This window comes from Vombatus ursinus, unplaced genomic scaffold, assembly GCF_900497805.2.
Source record: "Vombatus ursinus unplaced genomic scaffold, bare-nosed wombat genome assembly UNPS02014789.1, whole genome shotgun sequence".
In the NCBI taxonomy this organism is placed as follows: domain Eukaryota; kingdom Metazoa; phylum Chordata; class Mammalia; order Diprotodontia; family Vombatidae; genus Vombatus; species Vombatus ursinus.
In genome coordinates, this window is record NW_020954567.1 from 20,321,454 (window position 1) to 20,337,304 (window position 15,851).

At 34.1% G+C, this 15,851-nt stretch overlaps 1 protein-coding gene across 1 annotated transcript in view; it reads left to right on the forward strand.

Annotated features, from left to right (window-relative positions):
- Positions 1 to 15,851, forward strand: part of XPR1 (xenotropic and polytropic retrovirus receptor 1) — a 220,640-nt gene that overhangs the window by 129,652 nt on the left and 75,137 nt on the right. The window contains exons 4-6 of the mRNA XM_027868455.1: positions 2,565 to 2,788; positions 13,928 to 14,077; positions 14,473 to 14,556. Of these exons, the coding sequence (XP_027724256.1) occupies positions 2,565 to 2,788; positions 13,928 to 14,077; positions 14,473 to 14,556 (458 nt within the window). The remainder of the gene's footprint in view (positions 1 to 2,564; positions 2,789 to 13,927; positions 14,078 to 14,472; positions 14,557 to 15,851) is intronic.

Sequence of the window (15,851 nt, forward strand, 5' to 3'; positions counted from 1 at the left end):
TTTTCCTGTCCGCATTACCTAAATTTTTTTCAGTGTAATTAGTTACATAGATTCATTTTAGATTACAATCGTCCTCTTTAAACAAAAAAAAAAAAAAACAACAACCCTAAGCTATCTCTAGAAAGGTTATGGGTTTTTGTTATCTATATTGAATGCCAAGTGGGAGATTTTACATTTTATTTTAGAAGCAATAGGGAGTCACAGGAGTTTATTAAGTAGAGGCATGGTCAGACCAGTGCTTTAGGAAAATCACTTTGGTATCTGAACGTAGGATGGATTAGAGTGGGGAAACTTGACAGACACACCAGCAGGTTGTTGAAATAGTCAAGGTATGAGGTGATGAGGGCTTTCACTAGAGTGGTAGCATTGTCAGAGGAGAGAAGGGGCAAAGGTGAGAGATGGTGCAAAGGTGAAATGACAAACCTTGACAATAATTGGGGTCTGACAGTGAAAAAGTCAAGGATGACACTTAGGTTATGAGCCTCAGGGACTAAGAGGATAGTGTTGCCCTCTAGAGTAATAGGGAAGGTAGGAGTGGGGAGGTTTTAGGGAGAAAGATAATAACTTCAGTTTTGGACATGTGAAGTTTAAGATGTCTACTGGACATCCAGTTCAAGATATCTGAAAAGCAGTTGGATATGTGAGATTGGAGGTCAGCAGAAAGATTAGGTTAGAATAGGTGGATTTGAGAATTGTCAGCATAGAGATGGTAATTAAGTCCATGGGAACTGATGAGATCACCAAGTAAAGTAGTAAGGAGGAGAAGAAAAGAGGACCTGGAACAGAGCCAGAGCCCTGAGACCATACCAGAGGGTATGGTCTGGGAAAGTATCTAGCAAAGGAGACTAAGAAAGGCGTGGTCAGAAAAGTAGGAAGAGAACCAGGAGAGAGTGCCATCCTGAAAATCTAGATAGAAGAGAGTATCAAGGTGAAGAGAGTGATCAATATTGTTAAAGGCTGAAGAAAGGTTGAGTTTGAGAATGACCATAGAGAAAATGCAACTGGATTTGGCAACTGAGAGATCATTGATGATTTTGGAGAGAGCATTTTTGGTAGAATAATGAGATTGAAAGCCAAATTATATAAGGGGTTAAGAAGAGAATGAGAGGAGACAAAATGTAGGCACCTATTGTAGATAGTCTTCTGAAGGAGTTTAGCTCAAAAGGCAGAAGAGATATAGGACATACTGAGCAATGGAAGAAGAGAGAACTTGGAAGAGGCAATGGGGAGTAGGGAGTATTCTAATTCCTCTAACTCTCAACCAGTGATGCAAGGGGAATGAGTGAAGATATAGCCATTAGTGGAAAAGTTGTCTAAGGAGATCAAAATGACCAAGTTTCTCTAATAGCTAGAAGAAGGAAGGAGTAGGAGGAGAGATTTAGGATGAAGGGAAGTTTGTTGTCAATGGGACAGGCATTCCAAAGAGCATAACGGAAAAGGATGGTGGTGTTTGGTTGGAAAGTGGGAGAGTCGAGGAGGAGGAGAAGGAGAATAAGAAAGTGGATGGTGGAAGATGGAGAATGGGGTTTGGTTGATGACCTGCAGAGTTCAGAATCACTGGTACGTGTAGAGTATGACCAGATGTGAAACTGTTCATCACTGAATGAAAGGTGCCATTCCTTTTCCCCAAAGGAGGCTGGATATTGGGCTGTAGACAAGTGCAGCATGAAAAGAAAAGTACAAAGTCAAATGGTTAGATGGAAAACCCTATCTCACTACTTCTCTCTCCTCTGAAGGCTGGAGATTAGGCAGTAAATAGCACGATAGGAGGTGGAAGTTGAACCTGCACAACAGAAGGCATCCCAATTACTGCCAGCTTTCTTCCTCTTCCTTGAGAGATAGGCACCACAGGAATTGGAAGGCCTGAGGTCAAGAGGGAAGGTTGCTTCAATTTGTACCCAAGGTTTTCTATTGTTGGTAGGATAGACTGGCAGCAGGATGTATAAGTTGCCTTGTGTTGGCCCAGATGGAAATCAGCCTAGCCTGGCCCCCTGCTGCTTTCCCTCAGAGACACATCCAGCAGGAGATGGAAGGCATACAGTCAGAGGAAGGTCTTATCTCCTCTTCTCACCTGAGACTGCAGATCAGGTGGTATAGAAGGAAGTCATAGATTCCTGACTCAGTGGGATGTTCCTTGGCAGCAGTGTGAAAGTTGCCTGGCCCCTTGCCACTTCCCTCAGGGTGAACATGTAGTAGGAGATGGAAGGGACATGTATCAAATTATGGTATATAATTCACAGCCATATATCATCCCCATCAGAATATTGACATTAAAAAAATGGGGTTTTGTATCAACATGCAACTTATGATCATTGTGAACACTGATATGTAATTTTCTCTTTGTTTTATCTTGCTGCAGTCTTTCTTTGTAATATTGAGTTGACATTTTCCACTCAGACTCCGAGAAATAAAGTGTAAGACAAACTTCAGGTTTTTTTCTTATTTACTGAAAAAGCTCTAAAAAAAATTGTACAAACCAGGGTAAAACACTTATAGGTTTTGGTTGGTAAGCATTTACTTCTCAAGTGTTCTCCATTTGCAATTTCTCTTTTCTTTCTTTATAGAAAAGCTTGCAGAGGCTCAGCGCAGGTTTTCTACCCTTCAAAATGAGCTTCATTCCTCGTTGGAGGCACAGAAGGAAACAAGTGGTGTTTCTACACTTCGAAAGCGCAGAAATCCAGTTTTCCACCTGTCCCATGAAAAACGTGTTCAATATAGGAACATTCGAGACCTTAAACTGGCCTTCAGTGAGTTCTACCTCAGTCTTATCCTGCTGCAGAACTATCAGGTATAATAAGCTATTAATTATCTGAGGACTGCTCTGGAATAAGGTACCCCTAAATAAATGGAAAAGTGTAGTTGAACCAAAATCACATTTGTGTTGATTAAATAGGGAAATAACAAACTCACAAAACCCGAAAATACAACTAAGTCATCAGAAGTGAGCAAAAGGCAGTGTAGTAACATGACTTCAGCAGTTTTTGTTGACCGAATTTTTAATACATCTCATGCTATATTATTATTCTTTCTATATATAAATGCTTTTTAATCCAGTTTGGTCTTTATTTCTAGAGGCCAGCTATGATGTTGGTAAGTTGGATTCAGATAAATAAAGATGTAGTTACCATGCTTTTCATGGTTATGTTGCACTTTTTTCTTCTTCTCACAAACAGGCCCTCATGTTATTCTTCCCAAAGGCTTTTGAGTATGTGTTCCAACTGAAACCAGGAACGCAAAAGCTAAAGCGTCAATTGTCTTTTTTCTAGTCTTCAAAATAAATCGTCCTCTTAATTTCATTATCCCTTAATGTATCAGTGATTGTCTGTTCAGGCTATAATATAACTGTGCTAAAATTTTAGACCTTAAGAGAAGAAAGCAAAGAAAATAGATCACAGTGAATATGGGTAAAATATGCCTAGCAATTAAAATGTACCCTATGCTATTTGACATTTGAGGCTAAGAAAAAGCTTTATTACAACAAATCCCATAATAGAGAAACACAGATTTTTAATCATTTTTTTTATTCATGGATTGAAATGATTAACAGCATAAATAATATTGAAAAAATAAAAGCCTGTCCTTTCTCTGGTTTACATTCAGGGACATTTAAATGAAAAAAGTCTTAATAGGTTATTGAAATTTGTTTAAAGGGTATATATATGTGAGTTTATTATTGTGGTTATGTAATCAATGTAGAGGATCTTTGTGGAGCCATATATTACAAATAAATTTCATCAAAATATTAAAAAGAATTCATTTACATTTCACTTTCCAAAGAGAGAAATGAAGTGACAAAGCAACCATTTTTATCATCACGTGTTTGCTTGACATAATGAATAAAGTACTAAGTTAACAAATTTGGAGAACATAGACATAATATAGTTCTACAACACTTGCTTAAATAGAAACTTCTTTAAGGTAAGACATGTTTTTGAATATTTTTCTTAATTTTGAAATAATATACTTGTAATCACTTTGGAGAATGGAGTTTGAATTAGATGAAAATGTGAATTAAAGGGGAAAGTTTTCAAAGGAGTGATAATAAGAGTGGAAGTAATTGGCATGAAAGTTTTAGAAATTTGGCAGTGAGAAGAAAGGGAAGAAGAAAAGGTATTATAGCTAATAATTACTTTTTAAACATAGGAAAGGCTAGAACATATATAAAGATAAAAAAGGAAGACATCAGTAAATAGAGTATATATGATCCATCACTAAATATGTAATTTTTAAAAAATTAGCCATTGCTCAGAATTACCTGTGTTAGCATACTCCTCCATAAACGTGAACAGTTGAGATTTAACTAGTTGTGATTCTCTTAAGATGAAATAGGGAACCAAAATTTATCCAGTAATAAATTTTAAAAATCCAGTGAATTAAGTAGTTTTTAAAAGTAAAATAATGCTGCAGAAATAAATGTTATAGAAAGATAATGTATAATCAGCTTCCCTATAATAAATTTATTTACCTTATATTGACTTCCTGTCATTTTCTTCACAGTAGCTGTTATAAAACTTTTGTCCTCTCCTAAAGTCCCAAACATCAAGCCTACCCTTCCTTTTTTAGCAAATGATATTTATTGCTTACTTTATTGAGGATTTGAGGCTACCTAACATGAACTTCCTTGTCTCCCCTCATTTGCCCTTTAAAGCCTCATCTTTTCCTCTTTCTTTCTGAGTCAGAGTTGGTTTCTACTTAAAATAAATGCCTTCCTTCCAGACCTCTGTCTGATGTTTTCCCTGATTCATTGATACCTTTCCTTAACCACCTCCAGCTAGAAGTGAGCCTTCCCTCTTCCCCGACTGACTTGAGTTTAACCTCTCCTATGCTTTTCATCATTTTCTCATTTATATTATAATTACTTTTGTGCAGGTATCCCTCTAGTAGATTTTAGGGCAGGGACTTTGGCATTTTTCACTTTACTCAGTGCTTTGCCACGAAATAAGTACTTAATAAATGTTGGGTTGGTTTGCTTTAGATCAAAATGACATCAGATCATACACATTCTTTTTTGGGGGGAGAAGGGAGAGTAAAATTTATATATATTTATTAACTACATAGTGCCAAGATGCAATAATAAAACTTTTCTACATCAAGAAAATAACCTTCCGTAACAGTTGTAGATTTTTCACACACATTTTAACATACAAAGTTAAATTTTATCTCATCTGCTACATATTGAGTTATATGTATGTATATACTACTGTGTATATACTTGTATAGTGTATAGTATATATATACTTCCACAGTGTGTATATATATATATAGTATATACTACTATGAAGTATATATAATACTTCAATTAAAGTAGCATGACAGTGACCTTTCTTTGCCACTCCATAAAGATAAGTTGTAAACCCAGTGCAAGTAACAGAAAATAGTATGCTGTTTAAAGTGTTAATATTAAACTCCTGACAAATAAGTATTTGTCAAAAGTGTCCATACTTTTGTGAGATAGTCTTCTTTACAAAATTATGTGTATATAAACTTTTTGGGGGTAGGTTTTGGCTTACAGTAACATTTTAATAAAGATTTTAGGGAAATAGTCACTTTTTCACTTGAAGCATAATAAATCAGGCTACAGATTTAAAGGTACAAAGGAGTTGCAAATAAGTTTTAAAGTTTTAGGATAATGTAGTTACTGCCACTGCATCAGAAGAGGATTATTCTGAAGCAACTCTTTAATGAAACATCAAAGCAAATCCACAATATAATAAACACCATCTTACTGCTCTTGGGAACCTTTTTTGAAGCTATATTTAGTGTATACAAATCCATGCTATTTCTCTTTGTAAGTATGAGAAACGAAACTATATAAGTGATATTGATATAAATCAGCCTCCTAAAACAGCAAGAAAGTTGATCTTTAATGTGTTTCTATGATACTTAGAAATCTGAAACCTTAGTCATAGGTTCCAGAATAGGTTAGATTTTTTAAAAAAGTAATTCATCCCCATTTATCCTATTTTGCTGGGACCATTGATGGCAAAAGGAATTTTAAAAATACATATGATATTTGACAGGCTCTACTTAAAGTTGTACTTGCACTGTTAAAGAGAAACATTTCAATAAAAATTTTTTACTTAGTTTACATGGACTAGAAGGAAGACTTAGTTGTTCTACTGAATGCTTCTAGGTTACCACTGGAATAATAACACAGCAGTATTGTATATCCTTATTTGCTTATAAAACAAAGGACAACTTAGTGATGAGCCTAAGTGGTAATAATATTGCTATTTTTGTGAACTGTAATTAGATGAACTGATCAATCCCAGATGGCAGCATCCCCTTTTTTTCTGGGTGAGGATGTAAAAAATTCTTGAATAGAAGCTTTGCAGTAGTCTTAGACTAAAGATTTCTTTCCAACTATATATATCCTGAAAGAATCCATATGCAGGAATCCATTTTCATCCTTATTAATTTAACTCAGTTTGGAAATAGGTGTTGAAAAGCTCACCATACTGAGTTACTAACAGAAAGAAGGCTTAATTAACATTCAACTTTAGGTACCTTTTAATTATTTTTATTAGCTCACATTCATGTTGACATGATCTGGTAAAGAATGCAGCTCCCAAATAAGTCTCACATCTTCTGCTCTTTAAGGCTTTTAGAAGACATTGAGTCCAGTGGTCTGGCCAGCAGGGCAGCTATAGCTTAACCATGGAGGCTGTGGTCACAGCAGTGGCAGCAGAAGTTTGAGGCTTCAGAGTTCCTTCTCTGACCCCAAATGACATCTTTTCTCAATCCTGCCCATTCTTTAAAACCCAATTCAGATGTCACCTCTAACATTTCAGACTGCCTTAATTTCTTTTCTTTTCTTTGTTTTAGGCAATTGGGGTTAAGTGACTTGCCCAGGGTCACACAGCTATTAGGTGTCAAGTGTTTGGTCTGAGGCTGGAATTGAACTCAGGTTGTTCTGACTTCAGGGCCAGTGCTTTATCCACTGCGCCTCCTAGCTGCCCCTCAGACTGCCTTAATTTCTGATTCCCTACTATCCACAGCTGGAAGTGAAGGTTCTGTGGATGGAACTCTTATAGTACATTCTTGTATGTTCTTAATCTTTTTCATATTTATTCATGAACATATTCATTTTTGTATCTCCAAAATATATAACACTGTGCCTTACTAGCAATAAGCACTCAAAAAACATGAATTGTGTTCAGTTTTATAACCACTGAATTTATTTTATGAGCTGACCATGATTTGAAAATTCATGTTTCTAAAGGTAAGAGCTAACCATCCAATCAGATGTTTCCCCTTCATTATTATGTAATAAATTGCTTAGTGTATAGTGTTTTATAAAGTCTCTAATTGCATGCTCACATGATTCTAGTTTTGCTGTTTCAACTCTTCCATCTCATAAAATTAGTGGTTTCTTTTCCACACATAATTACAATATCATTGTTAAGTCAAGATGAGAATTGATTTACAGTCTAATGTGGTAGTTGCTAATTCTAATGCCTTTCTCAGTAATAAAACCAAAACCGGTAAAATCTGTGTTAAATGAACATATAGACATTATCTACACGATCTGTCAATTAAAACTAGGTAGATAGCAGAATGGCAGAAATTAGGTTTAGACCAATACCTTATACCATATTCCACAATACATTACCTTAAAAAAAAAAAATGTGTTTATTGGTATCTTTTTTTTTTTTGCAAGGCAGTTGGGGTTAAGTGACTTGCCCAGGGTCACATAGCTAGTTAAGTGTCAAGTCACAGTACATTCTACAAGGATATGTTACCTTAGTATTTAAGATCATACTATAAAACAATTAGATCAAAAGATCATATGCTCATAGTTATGGGTAGGAGATGTATTCTTAACCAAGATAGAGGCAATTACAAAAGACAAAATAGGTAACTTTGCTTACATGAAAATGAAAAGCTTCCGGACAGACAAAATAAATGCATTGAGGAGTAGAAGGGAAGTGGTCAAATGAAAAAAAAAATCTTTGGGTAAATATCTCTGATAAGGGTTTGATATCCAAGACATATAGATAATTAATAAATTATATATGTGTGTGTGTGTATGCATGTGTATATGTGTGTATATGACTAATAGCCATTCCCCAATAGATAATTGATCAATGGATATGAACAAACAGTTCTCAGAAGAAGAATTGCAAAGTATTTACAGCCACATGAAAGAATGCTCCAAATGACTAATAATAAGAGAATTCTTTCAATTCAAAACAACCGTGAAGTTTCATCTCATACCCTGCAAATTGGCAACATGACAGAAATTTGTGTTAGGGGGATTGTAGAATGACAAGCATACTTATACATTATTAATGGAGCTGTGAAATAATACAACCACTTTGGAAAGCAGTTTGGAATTACGCAAACAAAGTGACTAATATGTCCATACCTTTTGATCCAAGGATTCCATTATTGGACTTATACCCAGTAAAGGCCTCATGTACATCAAAACATGTATAGCAGCACTTTTTGTGATAGCCAAAAATTGGAAGCAAAGTAGATACCCATGGATTGGGGAATAGTTAGCAAATTGTGACATATAAATATAATAGAATATTATTGTGCTGTAAGAAATGATGTATGTGATGAATGCAGAGAAACATGGAAAGATCTCTATGAACTGATGCCGAGTGAAATAAGCAGAACCAAGAAAAGAACGATATACATAACAACAATTTAAATGGATAGAATAACACCACGAAATCAGAAGTGAATGCAGTACATTTATAAAGATCAAGCAGGACTCAAATGAGGAGATATGAGAGGACACTCTGAACCCACCTCTTAGAGATGTAGATCCTCAGGTGCTACATACTGCATATCTTTTCCAACTTTTTCAATGTATCAGTCAGTTTTACCAATTTATTTTCCTCTCTAATAAATACTATTTGTTATATTGGATAGCTTTCAGGGATAAATAGAGGGCAGGACACTTGGAATAACTATATGGTGTGAGAAATAAGATATTAATAAAAACTTATTTTAAAAAAAACTTGGTAGAAACCTAATGTGGTTAATATATTGAACTGATATTTCCTGTGTGGCACTGAGCCAATCACTTAATGACTTTGTTCCTTACTTTGCACTTTTCTAAAGGCTATCATTTTTGTTCATTCCTCAAAGGAATATTGGAAAGAAAAAAGAAGACAGCTTTTGTAAAGCTTCTGAGATGTTTAGATAAAATACATTATATAGTTTTATACAGGAAAACTCAATTTTGATAATTATAAAATATAAATATAACATGGAAGTATCTCAGATTTTTAATATATAGCATTGATAAAATAAAAATATGTGAGTAGTTTTTCTATACTTTATAATTTATAGACATATGCTTTTATTTGTTTCTGTTATTCAGTGTTAACCTCCCAGTTGAAGAAGTTTAAGCAAAGCATTTTAATGCTGAATGTGACTTTTATTTTTATCATTACTATATATTTATGATATATCTAGGTTGCATGACTTTCCTGTAGTTGAAGAAAAAAAGACTCACTTCTAAAAGAAGGCCTTTTTTTAATCATAATTGTATTTAGTGCTATCAAAGGAAGTATAGAAAATTATTGATAGACTAAATTGTTTCCAACTGTACTACTTCATATTTTTATTGTAATTTAGGTCATTTGTTTAAATTACATATGTCTGTATCATTTTGAGACACCTTCCTTCCCCTGCATAAACACATACTCTATTGCAGCTATACCATTTCCATTGTGTATATACAGTGATATCACATAGAACTTTATTGTAGCAGTGATTTTTTTAAAAGGAGGTAAGGGGGTTAAGCTAGATATATTCCAATAAAATTATTTTGCTGGCTTCACAAAAGAGTATTAGGTCTGAAATGATAATTTTCTTATATTTTTCATTTTGACTTTATGAAAAAGAAAAGATTACTGTCCTGGGGCAAGGACTAAATTTTTTTTTCTAATAGAAAATAATTAAGCCTCATGCCTGCATTAATATAGGCTGTTATCACATTGGTTTATTTCCATTTTCTTTTCTCCATTATTTTTCATTTCCTTCTGTGTTTTAATGTTTAATACTGTTCCAAATAAAATGATAATAAAAAGTAGCTTTAACAGAATTGTGGAAGAAGCCCTCTTAGTGTGCTTTTGTTCTGTCATCTAGTAAGTTTATTCGCTTTAACATCAAGTATATAAACTTATATTTTATTTTAAGAAAAATAAAAACTTCTCTTTCACCTAATCCCTTCCTATTTTGTTATAGAAAATGTTGTCACTCATATTCCACTAGTAATCCATTTGTTCAGTTTTTATATATATGTATAATATATTCTATAGATATCTATAGATATGCTTCATTGTTTATATCCCATGTAATCTTCTCAGGGACTTCCCTTTGAATCGACCATTATGAAATATTCTTTCTTAAACAAATGAAAAAAGTCGTCATTATTATTTTTAATCAGAATATGCTATGATCTATTTTTTCCAACATGGGAACCACTTTAATCAAAACGCATTGGTTTGGAAGTTCTTTCTGGAGAAATTTCATTTTTTACAAAAACTTTTTCTAACATAGCTCTTTTTTCCTTTTTTTAATTATTCAGACTAAGTAAAACAGAAATGGGAAATTAGAGAATGCAGTCAAGTGTATCTAATATTTTAATAGCAGAGGGAATTATCATCTTATCTCATTTCAATGGGTTATTCCTACTGTTATCTAATCCCAGAATTTCTAAGTTGGAAGCAGCCATCTAGTCCAACTCATAACTCCAAAATGAATCTCTACTATTAGTGTAAACAAGTAGCCATCCATCTTCTCTTTAAAGCTCTCCAGTGAAGAAAAATCCCCTAATTTTTGAGGTAGCTCATTCGCCTTTTTGTAATCTCCACCCATTGTTCTGAGTTGTGATCACGTAGGTGCCAAATGGAGCAAATCTAATCTTTCTTCTGTGTGACAGCCATTCAGATATTTAAAGACAGATAACACTCTTTCTCCTCACCTACCAAGTCTTCTCTACTTTTGGCTTAAATCTCCAGTTCCTTCAACTGATCCTCATATAGTATGGACTTGAAGCCCTTTGCCATTCTGATTACCCTTCTCAGAATGCTGTGCAGCTTTATGATTTCTCTTCATCATTCTCCAAGCATATTTCTCTCCTTTAGCTTCCTTTCCTTACTGGAAACAAAATAGTAGTTAGTAGGAAATAACAATGGCAAAATGGATGAGCTGAAACAATTCTTCTGTCCTCTCTGATGGTATGGCACAGCAATATGCTGTACCTTTTTTTTTCTTTTAAAGAAGTGTGCATATCTGTTTTAAAGGCAAAGGGACTGATAAATGTGTTGCTTTCAAAGCAAAGGGCCTGATAAATGTGTCACAGTAAATAAGTCCAAAATATTTCCTAAAGATATCTTTTATCAACAGATGTCCTCTTTCTTATTCTTATGGTATCAGGATGATGACCCAGAATTCTTCAAGGCTGTGCCATTGGAGCTCAAATTCTAGAAAGTTCTGCCATGTTGGAAGAGTTTTAAGAATAGATAAAAGCAAATTGGAACCATGCCCAAAGGGCTATAAAATTGTGCATACCATAGCAATATCATTTAATTCAGCAATATCATTACTAGGTTTGTATCCCAAAGAGATTTAAAAAAAAAAAAAGGGAAAAGGACCGATTTGTACAAAAATATTCATAACAGCTCTTTTTGTGGTGGCTAATAATTGGAAATTGAGGGGATGCCCATCAATTGGGGAATGGTTGAACAAGCTGTGGTATAAATTGTGATGGAATATTATTGTGATATAAGAAATAACAAGCAAGATGATTTCAGAAAAACCTGCAAAGATTTATATGAACTGATGCAAGGTGAAGTGAGCAGAACCAGGAGAACGTTGTACACAGTAACAGCAATATTATATAGTGAAGAACTGTGAAAGACTTAGCTATTTTCATCAATACAGTGATCCAAGACAATCCCAAAGGACTCATGATGAATCATATTATTCAGCTCCAAAGAAAGAATTGATAGCGTTTGAGTACAGACTGAAGCATGCTCTTTTCACTTTCTTTTTTCATTTTTTTATTTGTCTTCTGGTACAACATGACTAATATAGAAATGTTTTACATGATTGCATATGTATAACTTATATTCAATTGCTTACCATCTCAGGGAGGAGGTAAAGGGAGAGGGGAAAAGTAGAATTTGTAACTCAAAACTTTTTTTTAAATGTTAGAAATTGTTTTTAACATGTAATTGGGGGAAAAACAAATTTTTTTTAAAAGAAGGATAGATAATAGACTATTCCTGCTATTTGAAGGTCATTCTAAATATGGAGAGACTCATTACAAGAATGTAAAACACCAGTTGATGTATTTTTTTTTTTGGCCATGGTGATCTGTAAAACAGTCAAAAATAGAAGATGATCATCTGCCCAGTGCAACCCTTTTCTGCTTCAACCATGAAAATGATTGTGATTAATAAAAAAGAACAGAAGGTGCTAAGACTGTTCTATAAATATTAATTGTTGGTAGCTTTAACATTTGTCCAATGACAAAATAATTGACATACTTGGAAGAACCTAATCATAGCCAAGATGATGTCCTTACTAGAAGTCAAACTAGGAGATTTGAAAATGTTGGAGCTATATGAAAGGAATATATGTAGCTTTCTCACTGATAGAATAAAAAAAGTGGAGAGTTTCATCATATGGTTAAAGGTAACAAGAAATATTCTTTCATGGGACATTTTATCATCATGTCTTTCAGTAATCATGATGAACTTAAGCAAACAAAAGTTTGAATATTTTTGTGTACTTAGATCTCTCTTTTTTTTTTCTTGTTAATCATCTTTACCATATAGAACTGGTAGTGAGATTACAGGATCAATGGATATGAACAAATTTGGAGCTCTTATTAATACCATTATTGATTTCAAGTAAGCTTGTACCAATTTATAGCTCAACCAGCAATACCATAAGAGTACCTCTTTATAGTTCCATCAGTATTGAATTGTATGTTTTAAATAACTGCCAAATTAATGAACATGAAGTGATCCCTTAGCTGTTCTAATTTGTGTTTCTCAGATTATTAGAGAATTTGAATACTTCCAATTTGTTTTTCATAGTTTGTATTTATTTCAGGTACTGCCTATTCATATCTCTTTGACCACTTGTCTGTTGTACTTATACAGAGAATGGATCTTCCTCTTATATGTTTCTGTCATACTTTTTTATATGTTATAGCACACTTTTATCAGAAATGTTTGTAACAAAGTTTTTTTTTTCCATTCAGGCTTTTTTTTTTTTTGCTTCTAAATTTATTGCTTTTTGTTGTACAAAACTAATTTAAATATAATGAAATCCATTTGTTTTGTCCCCCATCATTTCTTGTATTTAAATAATAGATAAAACATAAAAACTTTCTATTCATAAGGAAATTAAGTCCCCCTCTTAAGAGGTATTGAATTCCAACTTTCACTCAAAGTTATAATTGTTCAATTTGATTTATCCTATACCATACTTTATTAAGTTATTTGTCTTGTCATCAAGGAGTATAGTTTACCAATAAAAGTCACATTCCAACACTAACAACACTGAACACAGTTCCCACATTTTATACTCCTCTCATTAAATGCAAAAATTTTACTCTACTATCCCCCCTGTTTTACTCTGGAATGCCCTTTCTCTCTGTTCTGTTCTCTTTTTGCCCTATTCCTTTTTTTAGTCATATTTTTTTTTACATTGATAATTATTGTATTCCTGTTTCCTCCTCTTTTCCCCACTCCCAGTGATCTTACATAAAATTACTTACAAGAAAGAATAGTCCAAATAATGTAAGTATTATAATTAATGAAACATTGTTATTTCCTTTTGAGTTAGAACTTTAACCCTGTCAGATTTGTTTGATGTAGTGCGAAAATTCTATTTCATCTCCTTTTAGACTAGTAGAACTTAGAATGTTGTCTCTCATTTTCTCTTTTAGAATCTGAACTTTACAGGGTTTCGTAAAATCCTCAAAAAGCATGACAAGATCCTGGAGACATCTCGTGGAGCAGATTGGCGAGTGGCCCATGTGGAAGTGGCACCATTTTACACATGCAAGAAAATCAACCAGCTCATCTCTGAGACAGAGGTGCAATGATTCTCCCTCTTCTGCTCCAGATATTCTTAGTCCTGTCTATTGTCTTCTGTCTGGCTTCCTTCTGATTTTGGGCCATGTTCCATAACTCTTTGGGTCTCAGTTTTCTTGCCTATAAAATGAGGGAGTTGAAACTGCATAACTTTTAAGGTTCCATCCAGGTCAGGCATGCTGGGATCATCTTTGCTGTTTGTAATTAGAAATTTGATGATTTCTAACTTTGATTACATGTGTTTACCTCATGAATTTTTTATTTCTTTTGCTTTACCAGTTAACGTCTACTCATAAAATGTCACAAATTAGCACAAAAGTTAGGTCTTGCTTTATAACTTAGACATTTTTCATATGAGTATGGTGAACTTTATGTTAAACTTAAGCTTTTTTTCTAGGCTGTGGTGACCAATGAACTTGAAGCTGGAGATAGACAGAAGGCCATGAAGCGTTTACGGGTTCCTCCTTTGGGAGCAGCTCAGGTTAGGATTTATTGCCAACATTTTTTGTCTCTTAACTTGTGTACTTAATTTCTAAACTGTTTATTTGTGGAATATATTTACTACATAACTTTTTTGTATTCTCTTTAAGCTCAGGATTTCAAAGGCCTAGGATTACAAGCAGTTAATCATGATTGAAAAGACATTTATTAAGGGGTATCTATGAGTGGTGCCATGCTACAGGCAATACAAAATTAATTGAACTGCTATAGTTACTTCCTTTGGGGGGTGTTTAGTTAAAAAATTACAACACGAAAGCGTATTGATGGTAGGGATAATGACAGTAAATACCAGTTGTTTTGATTGTTGGGTTTTAAAAGAATTTTGACGGTGTTAATGCCTCCAACTAGGAAAGGGGAAAAAAGATATAAGAATCCAAGCAAATATTTGTATTTACAATCACTATAAATTATTGTGTCTTTTAGGCAGCTGGGTCGCACAGTAGATAGAGTGCCCAACCTGGAGTCAGGAAGACCTGAGTTCAAAGATGTCCATAGACATTTAACTTTGTGATCGTGGGCAAATCACTTTTTTTTTTTTAGGCAATTGGAGTTAAGTGACTTGCCCAGGGTCACACAGCTAGTTAAGTATCAAAGGTTTGGTCTGAGGCTGGATTTGAACTCAGGTCCTCCTGACTTCAGGGCCAGTGCTCTTTCCACTGCCTCTATCCACTGCTCCACCTAGCTGCCCCGGCAAATCACTTAAAAAAAATATCTCTGCCTAAATTTCCTGATCTGCAAACTGAGAATAATAATAACACCAACCTCCTAGGGTTGTTGAGAAGATTAAATGCGATATTTTCAAGGCTATTAGCCCACTACCTGGCACATTGCTGGCTTAATAAATGTTTTTTCCCTTCCCTTTCTCCTACCCCATCCCCACTTACGAGATTCTTGGAGAACTTGTTATGTGAATTTTCCAGGTCTCAGTCCATCACAAATACTTTAGTGTGAATTATATTATAGCATATTCCACTCTCATAGCCTTTAGCTAGTTCAGGCTGTCATCACCTTTTACCTTAATTATTGTTATTATCTAATTGTTATTCCTTCCAGTTTTTGCCTAATTCATTCTCCAAACAGTTGCCAAATTGATAATCCTAAAATACAAATCTGATCACATTGTTTCCCTACTAAAATTTTTTCATTTGCTCCCAATCGCTTTTAGGATAAAATAGGAAATCCTCAACCTGACATATAAAACCTTCAATAGGATGGCTCCAGCCTACTTTTCCAGATTTATTTTATGTAATTTCTTTCTTGTATTCTCAGTTCCAG